The 22097-nt window shown below is 35.7% G+C and overlaps 1 protein-coding gene and 1 pseudogene across 1 annotated transcript; both read left to right on the top strand.

Annotated features, from left to right (window-relative positions):
• The first annotated feature begins 15846 nt into the window (after positions 1–15846).
• Positions 15847–17979, top strand: LOC125823346 (uncharacterized). The gene is made up of 4 exons (XM_049502733.1): positions 15847–16055; positions 16183–16910; positions 16974–17060; positions 17828–17979. Exons 1-4 carry the CDS (start codon positions 15847–15849, stop codon positions 17977–17979), a joined length of 1176 nt encoding a protein of 391 aa, XP_049358690.1.
• Positions 17980–18707: 728 nt separating this feature from the next.
• The window catches only part of LOC125823345 (uncharacterized), a 61748-nt pseudogene continuing 58358 nt past the window's right edge, over positions 18708–22097 (top strand).

The raw sequence follows: 22097 nt of genomic DNA, 5'->3' as shown, positions 1-22097 counted from the left end.
GTTTCCCTAAGTCACCCTTTCTTTTCCCAAGAATGAAGTTTAAGAAAATAAGAGGTTTTGAGACCTTTTCTGCATAAAACCCCCCACTAACTCCGCCATAGCGGTGTCACCATAGGGGCCCACCCTCTATAACGAGAATTCATTTATCCTGCTATAGAGGCGTGAAACCCTCTATAGTTTGCATGAAAACAAAAAATCCGTCCCAATGCCTCCATTTCGCAATGTACCTTCGAACATTTATGTTCTATAGTAACACCTTCACACCAAGTTCGATAGTGGGAGTTTTTTCACTCGAATTCGATTATGAAAAACCCTAATGTCTTAGCTACTAGGAAACATGATCCAATCATAGACATACCACCCAACCTCTTCCACACTTTCCCTAGACCTTTCCTTGCTCATATCTCGTATAAGACTAGCCTAGCCTAGAATTTTCAATTCACTACACAAAATGTTTTCTAACCTAAGTCATAAATCACCCTTTTGGACCTACTGAAGCTATGAAAACTCAAATCAGACCTTATTTACCCAAAATATGTACTTTGGTCAAACTTTCTAAAAATCAATCTTTCAAAACTGAAAATCTTCTACATATCAGAGTGATCACCTCAGGAATTGTGTCACTCATCCCCGCAAATCATAAAATGCATAATAAAACTATGTGAAAGGTCAAAATAAGGGAAAAAAATTTGAAAATACAATCAACGATGAGGATTGTTAAAAAGTAGCGAATAAGCACAAATTGGTTCACTTGCATATTAAAATTGAAAATTGCCACACTTTGATAAGAGCTATTCACATGACAAATTTGTAATTACTTAAAGTTGATTAAGCAATTTAAGTTAGATTTACTAGAATATTTAAGTAATTATATTCCAGCAAAGAATGAAAAAGTTGCTGGTTCCTATAAAAGCAATTTTTAAAAATTATGTTGTGAAGTTTAAGAACTATACATTGACTTGATTGTCCTTTCTAGAAAAAAATGGAAAAGAATGCATTGTCATTTTTATTTTAATCTTATGACTTCTTACAAAAATGGTGTTTTATTTTATTATTTTTGAATCAATTCTATTATTTTAGTATAGATTGGTGTCCAGATCATTCTTTCCCTTCCATTTTCTTGATTAAAAACACAAATTGTTTAGTTCATATCTCAATAAAGTTAAGGAACAACAACAACACAAACCGACTGTAATCCCACATGGAATGGAGGGTAGTGTTTATGCAAACTTTACTTGAACCTCGTGAAGGTAGGTATATTTTTTTGATAGACCCTTGGATGAGTAACAATCTTACGCAATACGGTTATTGAATCAAAGAAAACAAAATGTAATAGTAGAATTAAGAAACAAGATAGTCCGTGAATGATAAAAAGAATACTAACAAGAATTAAAAACTAGAAAACGTTTAGTTACCTTCTAACCTTCTACTAATCCTCGATCTCCATATCTTTCTATTTTGGGTCATGTCCTCGCTAAGCAACACATACAACATTAAAATAAAAAAGTATAACCGTCAAAATAAATTATTAAAAGCATTTAGACAGACATGTTTTGAATTATAAACATGTGACTTTTTACCCTCTCCGAGTTTCAATCCATTTTTAGCTTTGAATATATATATTTTAGAATCTGATCTTTATTTTAACTTTCATATTATTTTTTAGTGGATTTTACTTAAGAAAATTGAAAAGCACAAAAATAGTTGTGGTTTTTTCGATAATACTTTTGTTTTTGATTTGCAAGGAAAGGGAAATATTACAAAAATGGTTAGTTGAATTTTATTATAAATATATATGTATATGTATATATATATATACTATCTTAAAAGCATGAACTCTCAAACTTGAATGTGTCAAACTTGAATGTTGAATTACTATAATACCCCAAATTAAAAAATTCTCAATTAATAGATTCTTTTTCACATTAAAGGTTTGTGACTTTTCCAAATGGTTGTGACATTTCCGTTGAGTTGTGACATTTCCGAAGGATTGTGATTTTTTCAAAGGGTTGTGACTTTTCCAAAGGGTTGTTCCTTTTCCGATAAGTTGTGACTTTTTCAATGGGTTGTGGCTTTTCCGATGAACAATGAATTTTTCAATGGGATGTCACTTTTCTGCTAAGGTACAATTAGCACCCATTCATACTATTATATGTTAGTTATAAATAGAAGGGTTTCCTCTCAATTTTAAACTACAATTTATTTTTTTGGATTTTCTTCTCTTCTTTTTAAAAAATCTCAAGTGTTATTTGATCAAGAGTATTAAATTCAAAATTTAACTAAATTCGATGGACCACATAAGAAATAGTTGGTGAACAAATTGTAGCAAATTATTCATCAATTCACACTCATATCTTCCTCTTAGAATTTTCACCACATACATACTTCTATTATTTGTAGCATTTTAGAACATTAATACCCTTTTAATTAACCTACATAATTTATTTATTAAAAAAAACTAATTTTCTACGAATAGTCACAACAATTTAATTTACGCCTTCATGTTTTTTCAGTCATAAATCACAGCCATTCACTCCTTATAAATTTTTGGGGATCTCCTTTTTGTGACAATTTGAGATCATTTAAAATTTTCATAAATGATTCATCCCCAATCCATTGATCTATTTTGCAAATGTTCTTAGCATTGAAATTTATGTATTGACTTTCTATTAAAAAAGAAAATAAGAGAATAGAGAAATGTGCAATTAGTAACGAGCTTTGCTTCACACAAAAAACCTCTATATAGAGTGCGCGTGAAATTTTATTTCTTTTTCCTGTTTAGTTTCTTTAATTAATTTCTTTTATGTTTTCATTCGAAAGAGAATTTAATAATTAGTGTTCACATAATTATTGAATAGTAACAAATACACATATTGTGGAGTATTTTTTCTAATAAAATTAATAGATCAAGTTGTGGGAGAGAAAAGAATAAAAAATAAATACGAAAAAGTTACATGATTGGGGTAAGATACTTCTTCTTTATTTTTCTGTTTTTTATTCTTTTACCCTCAAACAAAGTACTTTCTTCGTAATTTTTCTATAACACCGGGTATCAACGTAGCCATTGAATTATTAGTTCTGATATTAAGTCCACTATTTCAAAAATAGATTTTCACTTTTATTTGTAATATGATAATATAACCATGATAATAACAATTTTTTAATAGATATGTAAGTACATATGAATGGAGAAAGTAATGTGTTGGTGGGAAGAAATTCAATCAAATGGAACACTAGAGTGAACAAAACATACACATATATTTTCGTCTTCCTTCTTCGCTGGCTATGAATTGTTTCATATTTTTTAAATATTTATATTAAGTATGAAATTTTTTAAGCAAGAATTTCCTGTTATTTTGTGTTCATTTTAATATGACAAAATTTTATGTCACAAGATACACTTCTTCCTAGTTATATAAATATAGATAAGAAAATAGTGATTGATCTTAATCTGTAACGACCTGCTCCCGTCATTATAGAAAAGCCAATGGGGAAAAATTTTGGGCCGAAAAACTTTTTTGTAGTATCTTGAGATTTCTCAACCTAGACCAGATTTGGACGAAATCGAAGTCATTAAATTCTAGGGAAATCTGGTAGCAATTGGGTGATTTAGTTCTGATTTTGATTACATGAGTAGATAGCTAAGACGTTAAGGAATCCATACGACTTTACGGAATTGAATTCGGATGAGTAGAACTCCCGAAATTGATCTTAGAATGAACAAGTAGTTTCTGAGATTCGTTGGTTGAAGGTGTGTTGTGAAATGGGGTCTTGGAATTATTAATTTTGCTCACTGGTTCCGTTGAAGCCGTTGAGGCGGGGATTCTGTCGCCAGGGCGGGGCCACTGTAGCGGGGTGGGTGCCGCTGTGGCAGGGTAGACGCGACTTAAAGTTGAAAATAAACCCCAAAAATGTTTTATTCTGCAATTTTTGAATTTGAGAGCTAAGGAACGAACCCAGGTCTTTCCTTGGCAGTTTTCCACCATTTTTGAGGCTAAAAGTAAGATTTTAACTCCCCAAATTCATTTTTTGATTCGTAGAACATAATCTAATGGGTAATCATAGATGGGGAAGAGTTTTGATCTGAGAATTATGGTGGAAAAAGACCTAATCTGGGTATGATCTAGGGTTGATAGAATTTTTAGTAAATTAGGTAATTAGTGATTGTTTATTGATTTCCGTGTTATATTGATCGTTTGTAGACCAAGAACAAGCGAAACGAATCCGGAAAGGTTAGAATCAAGTTTCTTAGGGGATTCAAGCTTGTTTCGAGGTAGGTGATGGTTGTGATTCTATGATTGTGTGATGTATGTTTGTTCTTGCTTCATTATGATACATGTATATATGCGAATGTTGCATTATTAATCACATTAATTGTAAATGAGGATATATGAATGATGAATGCCATGAATTATGACTTGATTGTATGATTATGAGAAAGTACTTTGTGATTGTGATTGTGGCTTGTTGAATGGATCGGGTGTTGCGTTCCGACACACTAACTTGGATTGGTTGCCACGTTCCGGCATTAACATTGGATCGGGTACCACGTTCCGGTATGCTAACTGTGATATTTGAGAATCGTGAAACTGTTCGTTGTTCGTAAATAATGATGATATTGTATATGTTCGGTGTATGCATGTTATTATTATGTTGTATTGACTTATATATATTGCACTTAGTGGGATAGCCACGTGATCCTACCAGTACACTGTGGTTGTGTACTGATACTGCACTTGCTCTTTCTTTGTTGAGTACAGGGCATCTTCAAGCGGCTATTGACAGACCTCGCTTAGAAAATAAGTGATCGTTGTTCGAATTTAAGGGTGAGTCAGTTCTTCCGGGATACCATGAGTTCTCTTCTGTCTATGTCCACATTTCAGACTTAGATTTTTCTAGTTAGTTAATTAGTTCACTAGTTTGGGGTTGTATCCCTTCTTGTTTAGACTTATGGATCTTGTTAGAGTTTTGGTACATTGACTTTCAGGTTCTATGTGTTACTTCCGCATTTGTTTTAGTTGATAGACTTTTGATTTAGAATTTATGGGAACTCCCTAATTCTTTCCTTAGTATTTAACTTGCTTCCATAACTTTAAATGCTTAGTAAAGTGATTAAGTTGGTTAGCTAATTAGTATTAATGGTTCTCCCACCGGAGAGTTAGTGTGGGTGCCAATCACGACGGTCGGGATCGTGACATAATCAAATTAAAGATTCTATAAATAATACTTAAAATTTTATTTGTCTATTAGTTTTTATTATTGGAAAAGTTAAATATTTTATATCACGGTAAAACTTCTATAAGTTTCTAGATACTTTTATTAGACAACAACTATATGATATGTATGCGGCAGAAAAAAGGAGAAGACTACTGTCACTCCCCGAGCCTACCCTGGAGGGACTAGCACTCGAGAACCATTTCTGGCCCCAAGCGAACCCTTGCCTGACTTACTTACTCAGCGGAAAACTTAAACATAAGAACTATAACTCATGCAATATCTTAAGAGATAGTAACTTAGCCAAAATGGCAACTCAAGTCTTAAACGTAAACAACTTAAATGAATAAGACTAAAGAACTATAACTATCTGTCTATGAAGCCTCTAAAACAAAGAGGGATGTCGGGACAAGACCCCCGATCATCCTAAAAACTGAAAACTAGAAATCAATGTAAAAACGAGCCCTCCATAAAGCAATGAGGCTCACCAATAGACTCTGAGTGGATAATGATCCTGGTTACTTCTGTCTGCATCATTAATGATGCAGGCCAAATGACATCAATACATTGAATGTATGAGTATGTGAGGGGAAAATAAACATGATATAAGCTTGAAAGGAATATAAAAGAAACACTTACCTTGGCTTTACTCAACTCATGAATAACTCAACTCAATATAAAGAAATAAAACACATGCAATATATAGAAAGCTTTTAAAACAGTGGAAACAACTTAGTTCGTTAAATAAAATGCAATAACAAACTCAACTTACTCATATAATAAAGTAATATAGTTTCTGTGGGAGTTTCTCTAACCGACAACCACCACTATGAGCCTAAGTGGTGATACAACGTCTTGCCCATACTTTGCGTCATATAAAACGCCTTAACTAAGTGATCCAGTAGTCTATGCTAAAAAGCACTTAAGGAATCATCTAAAAGTATGATCTTTTACTACCCATGAGGGATACATGGTTTATGGAGACTTGAGTTAATATGAACTCGCATCCCATATCGGTGCTCAATACTACTCCCAAAAAATATTGTCACGCCCCGAGCCTACACCCTGGGCGGGACTGGCACTCGAGAACCATTGCTGGCCCAAGGGAACCCTTGACCTGACTTACTTACTCGACTTAGCATGAAGAAAATACTTTTAAAAGTAAACTGAAGTGCTCAATAAACTTAGAATTATCAAGATAACATTCACTGGCCAAAAGTGGCAACTCAAGTCTCAACCATTAAAACAGGAAATAGAAAACTCAAGAGCTAACATCTGACTGTCTATCTATGAAGCCTCTAAACAACTCAGATGGATGTCGGCCTAATGAACTAACTCATAAAACTGAAAGAATAAAAGGGATCCTCCGGAAGCAAGTAGGCTCACCACAAGACTCTGAGTGCTTAACTGGATCAACGATGCCTGGATGTTGATCTTGGTTACCCGTGTCTGCATCATAAGAAGATGCAGGCCAACTGGCATCAGTACATTGAATGTACGAGTATGCGAGTTGGAATGCTAAACGTAACTTAAGCTTGAAGGGAACTAAGAACTTACCTGGCTCAACTCAACTCAACATAACTCAACTCATTTCAATATAAAGTTGTTTAAAGCAAGTGCAATATAAAGAAAAGCTATTTAAAAACATGATGTCAACCCTGTAGGTAAAGATACATATAACTCTGAAATGTATGTAAAAATACAAATAAACTGTGTATATAAGAATACAATTATTTATGTGGGCGTTTCTCTAACCGACAACCATCACTTAAGAGCTATTGTGATGATACATCATTTTGGCTCACGCTGCCAGGGCCGTCCTATACCTTGCCGAGGGTATAAAACCTGAACTACTAAGTGGATCCACTAGTCTATGCTAAAAATCACTAAAGGAATCATCTAAAAAGTATGACCCTTTTTAACCCATGATGGCTACATGGTTTATGGGGGCTGTGAGTTGTCTGAACTCTCCCCCATATCGATGCTCAATACTACTCCCAAAATATGATACTAGCTCTTATGTTTAAAAACATACTTCTTTCTGTGATTTGAGATAATTGCTCAAAAACTTAGCTCAAAGGCTATCTTGGAAATCAAAATTTCCTCTCTTGCTTCATTTAAAAAGCGACTACTCTTTTATGAAAACTAGCTCAAAGGCTCTTTGGAAATCTCAGTTTTCGTTCTTATTTAAATGTGAAAACATTTTAAACTCTTTGGGAATACATAGTACCAATATACTTCTTTGAAGAAATGAACTTCAACTTTACTGTTTACTCTTTACTCAACTTGAACTTTAAGTTTTAAAACAAATTTAAAAGCATTTGCAAAAGACTTCTTGGAAAGACTCTAAGAACTTCCTAGACTTGGCTCTTGACTTTCCTTGAATTTGAATTTATGGATTCAAGGTTATGATTCATCTTTCTAGATGATTTTAGATGTTTAGAAGTCATTTAGAGTAGTTAGAATCAATGGAAAGTGTTAGTACACTTTAGAAGGACTTAAATAGGTTGAACGACGAAAACTGGTGAAAAAGGACGATTTGGGCGCATCCCAAGCGCGCCGCGCCAACCCTAACTTACTGGGGCTCAAATCTGGCGCAGTGCTGGTGCTCCGCACCATCCCCTCAGCCGGGCGCGTCGCTCTAGCCTCCTTCAGGCAAAATTCTGACGAACTTTTGATCTAATTTCTGATCCTAAATCGTTTTAATCCGATTCTTTTTCTCAAACTCACTTTAGATTCATGTACCCAAATTGTATACACAAAATCTAACCCAAACAAATCAAGGAAACAACAATTTAACATCAAGAAACTCCTTAATCCCAACTCATATTCAAGAACAAATCAATTCAAGAACAACTATCAGGAACATCAAATTCTCAATCTTTTTAGGATGAAAATACGCTGAATTAAACATGCTTGGCGAATGGGTGAACTAAACCAACGCTATGTGATCTCACATACCTCGTAGGGATCACCCCTTGACAAATTCCACAAGCGATTCCTTACGAAGACGTCGAAACTTGAACTTTCTTCTCGTTTCTCCTTTTTTCTCTTTTCTCCAAGCCCTAGCGTAGATTTCCAATTTTTTTAAACTGACCAAATTCAGTTTTGACCCTTAATTAATTCATTAAAATGAATTAAATAAATTGGGTAAGGAAAAACCAAACTACCCTTTAAAAATCCGGATTGGACATTTCCTTATTTGAATAGCCCAACTTCCAATGGGCCTAACTCACGCATACAAACTCGGAATCACGTAAACTCGGCGGCGATGGAAAGATTATTCCAAGTTATTTCCTACGATATCTAGAGACACACCTAAATCACCCTGAGTTAGAAGTTATGGTCATTTGAAGTTGACCAAAAACTCAACTTAACACCTTAACAAATTTTTCCAGATTTTGAAATTCTTTCCAAAAATTATTATTTCCACTTTTTAATTTCTTTCTAGTTATGGGGTGTTACATATACTTAGCTCATATGTTTTAAAACAAAACATCTTTCTTAGGTTTGAGATAATTACTCAAAACTTAGCTTAAAAGCTCTCTTGGAAATCAGTGTTTCCCTTTCTTGTTCAAATGTGAAAATATTTTAAACTCTTGGGAATACTTTGTTCCCTTATAACTTTTGGAGAAATGAACTCAATTCTTTACTCCTTGCTTAACTCAAAACTTAAGTCCTAAAACAAAGTTAAAACGTTTGTGAAAGACTTTTGAAAACTTTATGAACTTCCCTTGACTTGATTCTTAACTTCTAGACTCGACTCTTAACTTTCCTTGAATTGAATTATGGATTCAAGGTTCATGATCTCATGTGTATGGATGATTTCATGATGTTTAGACGTACCTTAGAGTGTTGGAATCAACTAGAAAACATAGGTACGTTGCTAAGGAACTAGTACGGAAAGTTGGGGAAGAAATGGGAAGAACTAGCATCCCTGGCGCTCTGAGAGGCGCGGGGCGCCATCCCTTGAAATTCAGAAAGTGACTTGGGGCGCTCTAGCTGGCACAGCTCCCCAAAGGTCAAAATTCAGAGACCCCTTTTTGGGGCTCTGAGAGGGGCGATATCCCAGGACCCTACCCAGGTGCTCCCCAACTTTTCTTCTTCGTTTTTCATCTCTAGACCCTCTAATTTCACTTGGTTCTTTCCACAAACACTTAGAATCAATTATACCCTCAATATATACTAGATTCAACTCAAAATTACACCCGAAAACATGAATCAAATCTCAAGAAAACTTCAACAACACAACCCACAAGAATTCAAACGAATTTCATCAAGAACTCAAAGGATTTACTTTCAAATCCAATATACTTCGCTGAATTGAATCATGATTGGCACGTGGGTGAACTAATCCAATTCTATGTGATCTCACATACCTCGTAGGATTGAATCCTTTGCGAAATCCACAACCAAACTCGAACGTTCTTGACGATTCTTGTTTTTTCTTCTCCTTTCTCCTCTTTTCTCTTTTTTCCAAGCCCTAGCGTGAATTTCCAATTGACTAAAATGATCTAATTCTGATTATACCCCAAATAAACTCCTAAAAACGAATTAAAATAATAGGGTAAGGAAAGGACTAAAATACCCTTCCAAAACCCGGATTGGACTTTCCTTATTTGAACAGCCGAACTTCCAATGGGCACAACTCACTCATACAAACTCAGAATCGCACAAACTCAGCGGCATTGGAAAGATTATTCTAAGATATTTCCTACAATATCTAGAACCACACCTAAATCATCCTGAGCTAGGAGTTATAGTCGTTTGAAGTTGACCAAAAACTCAACTTAACATACTTAATAAATTTTCCAGCTTTCAATTCTTTCCAAAAATGACTATTTCCAAATTCATAACTTCTTCCTAGTTATTTCAATTTTTGAGATGTTACAACTACAATTCCGCAACGATAAAGTTGAAATATAAAGAAATGAAATATTGTTCAACATAGGTGATGTTATTCATATATTAACATCAAATTATGCTACTTAAATATATATATCTAAAATAAAGAATTTGTCAAATAAATATTTGACACACACTCAAATCACTATTTAACCATCATTCATTATAACAACATTTCACTGTAACAACCTAATTTTCTTTAGATCTAATTTTATGTTATATTTTTTGTCTCTATAACATACTACTTATAACTGTGTTGACATTCACTATAGAAATACAATTTTTTTTGTAAAATGACATCTCTATGATAGCCTTTCTCAAATATTAATTGAGTAATAATATTTTTAAAAGATATGTTACGTATAAAGATAAGTGTCATGCACATACTAAATTTCAAGTATGGATATTAAGTCAAAATAGTACTTAAATGGTGTCCATCATTTATGGTCATAACCTCAAGAAGGAAGGCTATTGGTGACCTTTTTTATATTGATATTATTTTTTATATAGTTTATTGGTTAAATTTTCTTACAAATTCAGTAAAGTAAAAAACAATGCTACTAAAGAAATGTCACTTTCTCCCCATATTAAAATTTTGAATGTTTCTGAAATGTTTCAATGATATGTGGCATTTTGATCTCGAAATTTTTTTAACTCTATGACAATTTTTATTAATTATTTAAAAGTACTTGTCCAATGTTCATTCAATTATAATTATTTACTTAGAAACTTTTATTTAGTAATATTAATTATATGTTGCAACATCATATACTATATGATATGACACACACGTGCAACGCACGTGCCGTGAAACTAGTATATATATATATCCTTTTATTGTTGGTTATTTTTGAAAGAAAATAAAAAATATGGAAAGCAATAGCATATTGCTACATGATAAATTTCATCCCAATCTCAATCAAAAACATATCCCATGGGAAAGGGAATATTCCATTCTTTCTCCCCCCAAACTTTTTGATCTTATACAAAATTTATAATTACACTTTACCCTGAATCTAGTCTATAAAACCAAAAAGGGGTGGGGACAACTATATAAGGGAAGTTCACAATAGCTAAAATATAAAAAACCTAGATCTAGAAAAAAGAGAATGGATAAGACGAGTTTGAGATTTTGAGAGAGTTTGGAAGTTTCTGATCAATCTTCGATTAGCAATCCAAAGTCGCTTTTTTGTTTGATTTGCAGAGACATTTGAGGTTTAACTTCGATCTCATTCTCATCTTTCCAATAGCTCCTTTATTCAAAACATATAAAAATTATTCCTTTGTGTGTGAATGTGAATCCTAGTTTTACGACTGAGCTGTTAACTAAGAAAATCAATTAATCGCTTCATATGACCTATGAAAAAGTAATTTGTTTTTTCTCAATTGAAATTTTGTCGGGCATTTTATTAATAACTCCAATGGAAAAACAAATATAAACATCATTTGGGCCTAAAGCCCAAATCAAAGCAACATTACATGGATATAGGAGACCAGCCCACCCAGTCCGCTTCCTCTCCTATAAATATCTCCCTTAAGATTAGGATTTTTATTTCCGCCCCACACTCTACATTTTCCCCAGCCCTCCACACCTGCACAATGTTTGCATTGTGGTTTAACAAGAAACTCTGCCTCCTGTTTTTATATATCACCAATGTTTATAAGTTGATCTTCCTGCTTCCTTGGTCATCAGGTAATAATACAAAGAACTATTTTCTCTGTGTTTTTTTTGTTGTTTCGTACAACTGAGTCTTTTGCCCTTAGTTGTGATCTCCCTTACAATGGCTTGTGCTCTTGATGTTTTGAAAACGGAATTCATCTACGAGATGAAAAAGTAATCTGTTAATTATTTCATTTATGAAATTTTTTGGCATTCTTAATTATTATTATTTTTAAAAACAAATGAAGAGGTGTTTGTTGTGTTGATATGTTTATTACCAATGGGTGTTAAAGATGGATTTTGAAATTGTTTTTAAAGTTTGAGATGGAAAAATATTTCCCCTGAGTTCACTTTCATACATTGAGCTTTATCATGTTTAGTGATTATTTATGGAGGTAAGATTTTGAAATAAAGTTAGTTAAGTTGTTGCGTTTCAGTTTGATGAGTTTTTTTGTTTTAATCCATATTTAGGTTGGCTTTTCTATTTGCAATGATCTGAAAAAATAAATAGAGTTAGATCTTGATTTGTTTAAACTAATTTATCATTTGAGAAATAAGACTTCAATAAAACTTAATTTATTTCACAAATTAGAGCTCCTTGGTCGTAAATCATGTGTTCCTACTGAAATTTCCTCAAATATATACTAGTTCACTCCATTTGGGTTCAGGGACGTAATTTCAAGCACATATAGTAATTTTGGGGCCTAGACCAATGTTTTAGGCCTTATTTATAAATGTGAGAAGAGTTACATATGATACGATTCCCTTATTTTTGATGACGTAAAACTGTGTGAATGCTTGGAAAATGTAAAACATATGAGTCAATCCTATGTCTAGCACAGAATAGATTCACTTTTGATTAATGTTTTTATTATTTTTTGTTTAAATAGATGGAAAATGTGAATAATATTGTCTCTCGTGTCTAGTTGTTTGAAGAATGTTCATTTGTTTTATGTAGCATGACTCATGCCCTAGGGAGAACATATTCCCCACTTAAAGAAAATTAAATTAAAATTCTTAGGTTTTTTAGATGGATATATGCTTGATGTAGGTAGATATAGTTGGATTGGATTAAGACCTCTCTTTTCTTCTCATCAGAAGAAAATGAGATCTCCTAAATTTCTACGCTATAGATCATGAACCCAAAAAAGTTATAAAAACCACAAACACAAAAAATGAAAATAAAGGAACGACTGAGTCAAGATAGAATTGTCATACAAAAAAAGGAAATTCAAGATGCACATCTACTTAAAGAAGGGAGATCCCTAAAATTACTCCTTTTTATTTTATTTCTATAGCTTTCTTGGGTTATGTAGATGGATAAGGATTGAGATAACATAGATTGGTTCAATCATTAATTCAAAAAAATCATACCATAATGGTAATACAATTGATCAATTCAGTATAACATAAACGAAATTTTTTGGAATAGTTCTAATTATCATCAATTATTCTTTAGTTATTTTGATACTTTTTGTTGAGTCGTATGTCAAAATATTATAATATTTACTAGCTTTCGTATTTGTTTAATAAAGATTATCAAATACTAATACAGTTACTTTTTTAATAAATATTTGTGATATTTTTATACTTATATTTTGTTGAGGTGGGTTCTTGTACTACTTTTTTTTTTTTATGAAAATAACTAATGACTAGTTAATAATATATAGACTATCTCAACTATTTACCTTTATCTTCATGTATTAAATTATGAAGATACTTTAATAAATTTTATAATTTTGTAGAGACTAGATTGGGAGATCACTCAATAACAAATCTAAGGTATTGTAAGTTTTGTTTTATCTCCTTAATATCAATAATTGAAATAGAAAACATTAATATGTTATTCAAATCTATAAAAATATTTAAAACTCCAAATATTCCTTGAATGTCCAAATTATTTTACTTTTGTTAAGATAAAAATAGGAAAACATTAGAAAAAAACAATGATATAGTAGATGATCTTAGGCATATTTATATGCCTAAGTTGTCAATATTTGCCCATGAATTGATTTAAATAATGAATGATTTTGAGTCTATTAGCTTGATTTTGTTATACTTGCGATGATTATGCACTAAAACATGTGATTAGAGGTTTCAGGAAACTCTCAAGGAGATTGGAGTCAAATTGAAGAAAAGAGATACAAAGCCGTGTGAAGAATAGACTAATTGTGGAAGCACCTGGGCCTGGCATACTAAGAGAGGCGCCGCGCCAGGCCTGAAAGTTCTGAGGCTTTCTTCAGGCTTACTGTGAGAGGCGCCGCACCAGGCCTCAACATTCAGAGGTGTTTTCTGGGCACTCTGCTAGGCACGACACGCCAAGGTGAAGAGTTCAAAGGCAATTGCTAGGTGCGATGGGAGGCACGACACGCCAGTGTTATCCCGACTTTTCCAGCTTAAAAAGTGTTAAATAGGATTCCTAATTTTAGTAGACATTGACTCCAAGTTTTCCAACTCTTATAAATAGATCCTTAGGGCTCCATAGTTGGGGTTCGACTTTTTATTTGGTGTGCAAGATCAAGTATCATCATTTTTCATAGGTTTTGATCTTCTAACTCTTCTATTTTCTGGAAATTGCATGAACAATTGTATTTTGTGGTTTTCTAATAGCATGAGTGGCTAAACGCCCTAGTTCTCGGGCTGTATCTACGAATCGAATGTTGAATTTATGAATTAATTATTGGTTGTCATTTTAAGTTACTTCTATATTCTTGTTTCAGTATATTATGTTTGCGCACCATAAGATAAATCTATTGTTTAATCTTAAAATCGTGAGAGGAGGGATTAGATAGACCAGAGAATATAGAGAGCTTGATCGACCCATTAAGTTGAGGTAATTTGTGTCCAGAAGTGACGCCCGGACGAACAACTCACTTGGTTACGAAACTGGATGAAATATAAATGCTCGCCAGTTAGTCTGTTTATCCCCGCTTAACGATGTAGTTAGGCAGTTAATTGGAGTAGGCGACTAGAGGTGTCTGACCCGACTCATACAATTAACCCTGTAAATCAGTAACTTGACAACTAAAATTAGTTCTAAGCCGATAATTTTGATACATGAGATTCATATCATGCTGCAGCCCTGGAATTGTCTTTTACTTGCTTGAAACATCATCTAAAAGTCACTCACAATTAGTTACTTTTATTTGTTGCATAATTAGTAGTAGTTTATAATCATCACAATTTCTGAAAACGGTTACTTTTGTTTTATTTGTAGATTTAAGTGTCATATATTAGTTGATCATAAGTCCCTTGGGAACGATAACTCGTTTCTTTAAGAATCTATATTACTTGATCGACCACGTACACTTGCGTGTATACTAGGGAGCAATAAGTTTTTGGTGCCGTTGTCGGGGACTTAGAAATTGATTTATATTCGATCTTCTTAAGTCTACAATTAGAATATTCAGGTGTTAATTACTTGATCTTAGCTTGTTTATTGCAGACAGTGAACTCTCAAGTCTGGCTTGGAAAGGAGAATTGTCGAACCAGACAACAAACCCGAAAGAGCCTTACGCCAACGCAAAAAAATGAATCGAGGGCATCAAGAATAATTGGGGTTAGGTCTTCGTGGTGACAATGAGGAGAATAACCAAGATAACGTGAACAACCAAGAGAACTTGAATAACCAAGAGGTACCCCATGTCGTACCTGCAAGACAAATCCGTGATATGGCAGTCCCACTCACACCCAATGTGTCATCTAGTATTAGGAAACCTCCACCGGGAGGTAGATTTGAACTAAAACAGGGCATGGTACAACTCCTCCATTCTAATGGGCAATTCACTGGTCTCCCCCATGAGGATTCTCAAATCCACATTAGAAACTTCATAGAGATTAGTGATACTTACATCCCAAATAGAGTCTCATCAGATTATGTGAGGCTAACGTTGTTCCCATATTCATTGTTAGGAGCCGCAAGGCGCTGGTTAGATTCTGAGCCACCAAACCCCATCACCACCTGGGATTACCTAGCTAAGAAGTTCTTGAGTCGATTCTTCATATCTAAGAAAACCGCTTAGTTGAGAAGTGAGATATTAAGCTTTAATCAAAATAAGGGGGATGATATGTACCAAGCATGGGCTCGTTTTAAGCAAATGTTGAATGCCTGCCCGCACCACATGCAAACTAATGAAGTACTTGATCACACGTTCTTTGAAGGTTTAGATTATAATGCACGTGTACTTCTTAATAGTGCAACAGGTGGACAAGCCCTAGCAAAAACCTGTGAGAAGTTGTTCAACTTACTCGATAGACTCTCCGAAGGGAACCCAGGGTATGAAGGGGAAATGCCTAGAACCACAACCCAAAAGGCCACGGGGATCTTAGATGTAGATCAAGCTACTGCCATAAACGCCAAATTAGATGCAATGCAACATAACATGGCCTTACATTTTAAGCAGATGGCCCTTAAACGGTGCACCGGTAAATGTTATACAACAGGCAGCAAATTGGTGTGGGGTATGTGGTAGTGGAGCTAATGAAACCAAACTATGTGAGGAAAACCCAGATTCCGTAAACTATTTGGGTAATGCACAAAAGGGTGGAGGTCAGCAAAACTATGGTAACACTTACAACCCTAGTTGGAGGAACCATCCTAACTTCTCATGGGGTGGGAACCAAAACCAAAACCAAGCACAAGGGGCTAACCAATACCGTTCTCAAGGGGTTGGGCAACAATACCAAAATCCTAACCAAAGAGCAAATCCTAATGCACCAAAAGGGGGGATGACCAATGAGGAGCTACTCCAAAAGATCATGGCTGAAATAGGGACAAAAATAAATGCTAGGATAGATAAGCAGGATGAGAACATCATAAACATCCAAATGTCCCAAATGAGTTTAGAGAAACAAGTTGCCCAAGTTGCTAATTCTCTGAACATACGTCCCCAAGGTGGGCTACCCGTTGATAATGAACCTAACCCCAAGCAACTAAATACGGTGAGTACTAGAAGTGGGTTACAATTAGAGGAACTAGCTCCAAAGAAAAGAGATATTGAGGCAGACACTAGAGAAAATAAAGTGGAAGAGGTAGTAAAGAGCTCCAATGTTGAGGCACCTATTCCTCAAAAGAAACTACCACCTCTGTTTCCACAAAGACTCAGAAAGCATAATAATGATGAATGCTTCGGTAAGTTTCTCTCTCTCTTTAAACAGGTTCACATTAATCTTCCTTTGGTTGACATTTTTGCAGGTATCCCAAAGTATGCTAAATACGTAAAGGAGGTAGTGGATAACAAGACGAGGCTCATAGAGTATGAAACTGTAGCACTTACTAGGAGTGCAACTCTAGAATCCAAAATAGACTGCCCAAAAAGTTAAAAGATCCGGGTAGTTTTACTATGTAGATTACAATTGGGAAAAGTGTGCATGCCCGGGAGTTGTGCGATTTGGGGGCGAGTATAAATCTTATGCCCTTATCATTGTATAGAAGCTTGGGTTGGGTAGTCCTAAACGAACCACTATTATTCTCCAACTCGCTGATAGGTCCATTGCTAGGACAGAAGGGGTAGTAGAAGATATGTTAGTACAAGTAGGTTCCTTGATTTTCCAGGTAGATTTTGTGGTCTTGGATTTGAACCCAATTCTAAAGTTCCATTCATCTTAGGACGTCCGTTCTTAGCCACGGAGAGTGCATTGATTGATGTAGCAGCTGGACAATTAATCATGAGGGCACATGATAAGTTTGAAGTGTTTGATGTTTATCGCGCTTTAAAATTGCCTTCTAGCTATGAAGAATTATTTGCTAAATGATTGTAGATCACCTAGTAGAGTCGCAGTCAGTTGTTCCCAGAGATCCCCTAGAAAAAGTGTTAGTGGGTCATGAGGTGGATGAAGATACTGAGGCCCAAGAGATAGAAACATATTTGAATCTGGCACTTGTGGAAACTCACAAGCATAGAGTCGAGTCATTAGATCATGAGTTAGGACCTCCACTAAAGCCTTCAATAGAAGAAGCTCCCAAGATGGAGTGAAAAACTCTGTTTGCTCACGTAAGGTACGCATTTTTGGGTACTAATGAAACTTTGCCTGTTATACTTTCTGCAGAGTTATCTGAAATACTGGTTGATGCGGCATTGAGGATCCTAAAGCAGAGAAAGAAAGCGATTGGATGGCAGATGGTTGATATTCATGGGATTAGTCCAGCATTATGTATGCACAAAATCTACATGGAAGATGACCACAAAACAAGTGCATAACATCAATGTAGGCTAAATCCTGTGATGAAAGAAGTGCTGAGAAAAGAGGTAATAAAGTGGCTAGATGTTGGAATTGTGTACCCGATTTCTAATAGTAAGTGAGTAAGTCCGGTGCAGTGTGTTCCCAAGAAGGGAGGTATGACAGTGGTAAGGAACGAAAAGAATGAGTTGATTCCTACTAGAAAAGTAACTGGATGGAGAATTCGTATGGATTACCAGAAACTAAATGATTCCACCCGGAAAGATCACTACCCAGTTCCCTTAATTGATCAGATGATTGACCGACTAGCAGGGCAAAGTACTATTGTTTTTTAGATGGGTATTCCATTACAACCAGATCTTGATTACACCCGAGGATCAGGAAAAGACCATGTTCACTTGTCCTTATGGTACATATGCTTTCAAATCATACCATTCGGACTTTGCAATGCACCGATGACTTTTCAAAGGTTTATGATGGCCATTTTTCATGATATGGTGGAGAATTTTTAGAGGTGTTCATGGATGATTTCTCCATCTTTGGGAAGTCTTTTGAGGTATGTCTCCGGAATCTTGATAAAGTACTTGCTAGATGTGAGGACACTAACTTAGTGCTAAATTGGGAAAAAGTGTCATTTTTTTGTTAGAGAGGGGATAGTATTGGGTCACAAGGTGTCGAAGTCGGGTTTAGAGGTTGATAAAGCAAAGGTAGAAGTTATTGAGAAATTGCCCCCTCCCATTTCTGTAAAATGGGTGCATGTTTTCTTGGTCATGTTGGTTTTTACCAGCGATTCATCAATGATTTTTCCAAGATTGCAATACCTATGTATAGTCTTTTGGATAAGGAGGTGAAGTTTGACTTTGATGAGATGTGGTTGACAGCTTTTAAGATGTTGAAGAGGAACTTAATTGAGGCCCCCATCTTAATTGCTCCTGATTGGGAATTACCATTTGAACTCATCTGTGATGCAAGCGACGTAGCAGTGGGTGCAGTGTTGGGACAAAGAAAAGGAAAGGTGTTCCACTCGATCTATTATGAAAGCAAGGCCCTGGACTCTACACAAGCTAATTACACAGTGATTGAGAAGGAGATGTTAGTCCTAGTGTTCGCCTTCGACAAATTCATATCGTATTTGGTATGTGCTAAAGTTATTGTGTTTACTGACCATTCAACTATTAGGTACCTATTCAATAAGAATGATGCTAATCCAAGGTTGTTCGATGGATATTGTTTTCTAAGAATTTGACCTTGAGATTAAAGATAGAAAATGTACTGAAAAATCAAATAGCTGATCACTTGTCTAGGTTGGAGGATTTTCCCATGTGAATGAAGGTGAGCAAATCTGGGATAAGTTTTCGGATGAACAGTTGATGGCACTAGATATCTCACAAGTGTCTTGGTATGTGGACATTGTGAATCTTATTGTTAGTGGATATTACCCACCGGGTGCAACCACCCAACAAAAGAAAAAGCTCAATCATGATGCTAAGTTCTATATCTGGGATGAACCATTCTTGTTCAAGCAAGGTGCGGATCGGGTGGTGAGAAGATGAATTCTGGAATATGAGGTTCAAAAAGTGCTCGAAAGTTGTCATGCTAGCCCATATGGAGGGCACCATGGAGGAAAGCGCACGGCACATAAGGTACTATAATCTATTTTTTTTGCCATCGTTATTTAAAGATTCTATTGCTTTTGTGAAGGGTTTGATAAATGCCAAAGGTTGGGTACTATTTCAAGAAGACATGAGATGCCGCTAAGTAACATTTTGGAGGTGGAAATTTTGATGTGTGGGGTATTGACTTTATGGGTCCCTTCCCGCCATCGAATGGAAACCCATACATCCTTGTGGCAGTGGATTATGTGAGTAAATAGGTTGAGGCTATCGCTCTTTCTTCAAATGATTTATAGGTGGTGATAAAGTTCATTAAGAAGCACATCTTCACTCGCTTTGGCACTCAAAGGGTAAACATAAGTGATGGAGGTAAGCATTTCATTAACCGTTAAAAATCTTATTGCTAAGTATGGTATTCGTCATAAGGTTGCTACATCTTACCATCCTCAAATGAGTGGCTAAGTGGAGGTTTCGAATAGAGAGGTGAAGCAAATTTTGCAGAAAATGGTGAATGCGCAGAGGAAAGATTGGTCTGAGAAGTTAGATGATATGTTCTGGGCATACACGACTGCGTATAAGACACCCATAAGGACTTCTCCCTATCACATAGTATTTGGTAAAGCATGTCATCTTCCGGCAGAATTAGAACACCAAGCTTATTAGGAGATTAAGAGGTTGAACTTGGACCCCGAGTTGGCCGGTAGAAAAGAGAGTGAATCAATTTCATGAACTTGAGGAGTTTAGGCTCCACGCGTGATAATGCTAAGCTTTACAAAGAAAGGATGAAAAGGTGGCACGACAAACACATAGTTACTCATACTTTCACTCCCCTTTAGCTCTAAATTGAGGTTATTCCCTGGAAAACTAAGGTCTAAATATAGTGGTCCTTTCGAAGTGGTAAGAATGACACAACATGGGGCTGTTGAACTTAAATGTTAGACTGGCCCTACGTTCTTGGTAAATGGGCAAAGGGTGAAACACTACTTTGGTATGGATTCAGACTGTGATCGGGAGGCTCTTGAGCAAAATGATGAATGATCCAAGCTGAGTCATGCCGCAACGTTAAATCAAGCGCTACATGGGAGGTGACCCGTGAACAATATGTAATAGATAGGTAGTTCATTTTTTTTTGCTTCAACATAGTTTCAATTCTTAGAATCTACGAAGTATTCTTATTTATTAGTTTTAGCTATATAGGATTTTTCATTATTTGCGCGCCACGCCTAGCTTGATAATTCAAAGAAGCTTTTTGGGAGCTACGCTAGCGCGTCGCCCCTTAATCACACCCCCAACCCAGCACTCCACTGAAGCTAGGCGCACTGGCAGGTACGCCGCGCCTGGCCTTGTTATTCTGCAACACTTTGGGGCGCTACGCTGGCGTGTCACCCCTCAATCGCCCCAACACCCAGTCGCGATGGGTCGATCCAAATCGGGTTCGACTCGACTCAACCCCTCTTTAACCCCAAATCCTACATTCATCCCCATATTTTCTAAACCCCAACCCACTAACTTCTCTCCAACTCTTCTTCTTCTTCATCTCTTCCCTCTCTAAATTCCACCATTAAAACCCACACCTTCCAAACTTCCAACTTCCTCAACCTTTCTTCTTCCCCACTCTCTCCCTTAAATATCCAACACTCCACCATTTTCTTCCCTCCCTCACTCTATATCTCTACAAGCACAAGAAAACAACCTAAATATTTTTATCCCTTCTTCCACCCAGTCACTGCCATACCCAACCCCCCTCTAATTTTTCATTTTTTTCTTTTCTTTTTGTTCTTTTTTTCTCCTTCTTAACAGGTTATGATGGCTCATAAAGCTAAAAATGTGGTGGGTTCTAAGCGGAGTAGAAAGGTGAAGGATCCGGTTCGCTAGTGGCGGAACCAGCGCAAAATTTGGGAAGAAAGCAGTGGAAAGGTATGGTTGGGAGTGGTTTGACTGTCAGTGAGAGGCTAAGTATATGGGGACGAGTACGTCAATGAGGTAAGATTACAGTCCTAATTTCCTGTTATTTATCAGATTGTGGTTGAGTTGGGGCTGAGGTTTATATTTAAACATCCGGGTGATTGTAATTTGTCATTGGTTCGGGAGTTCTATGCAAATTGGCTCAATGAAACTAATTATAAAATTGTGCCTATTCGGGGTAGAATGTGAAATTTCTGCTAGAATACTGAATGAGTTTTTGGGAACCCTGAACTGTGACGTTGATGATTTCAATAGGTTGAAAGAAAAGCCCCCTATAGAGATAATCGTCATAGTTGTGTAGGGTGGAATCGACTGTGAGGTGGGAGAGAAGCAAAGATAATGGGAGGCATTCTACCCTCCACTTTGCTAATTTTAATCAGGTTGCTCGGGTGTGGTTAAAGATAGTTTGTAGTGTGTTGTTGCCTGCTAAACATCTATCAGATGTGACGAGATAGGGTGGTTCTGGTTTATATGTTGATAAGGGTTGCCTATAAATGTTGGGGTAATTCTGAGGCAAAATATGATGAAGTTCTAAAATAATTTGTGGTGGCAGTTTTGTT

The sequence above is a fragment of the Solanum verrucosum genome, unplaced genomic scaffold (genome assembly GCF_900185275.1).
Source record: "Solanum verrucosum unplaced genomic scaffold, falcon-dt-bn FXZP01000214.1, whole genome shotgun sequence".
Lineage (NCBI taxonomy): Eukaryota > Viridiplantae > Streptophyta > Magnoliopsida > Solanales > Solanaceae > Solanum > Solanum verrucosum.
The sequence above is the reverse complement of the archived record's forward strand: the minus strand, read 5'-3'. Positions and strand labels throughout refer to the sequence as shown.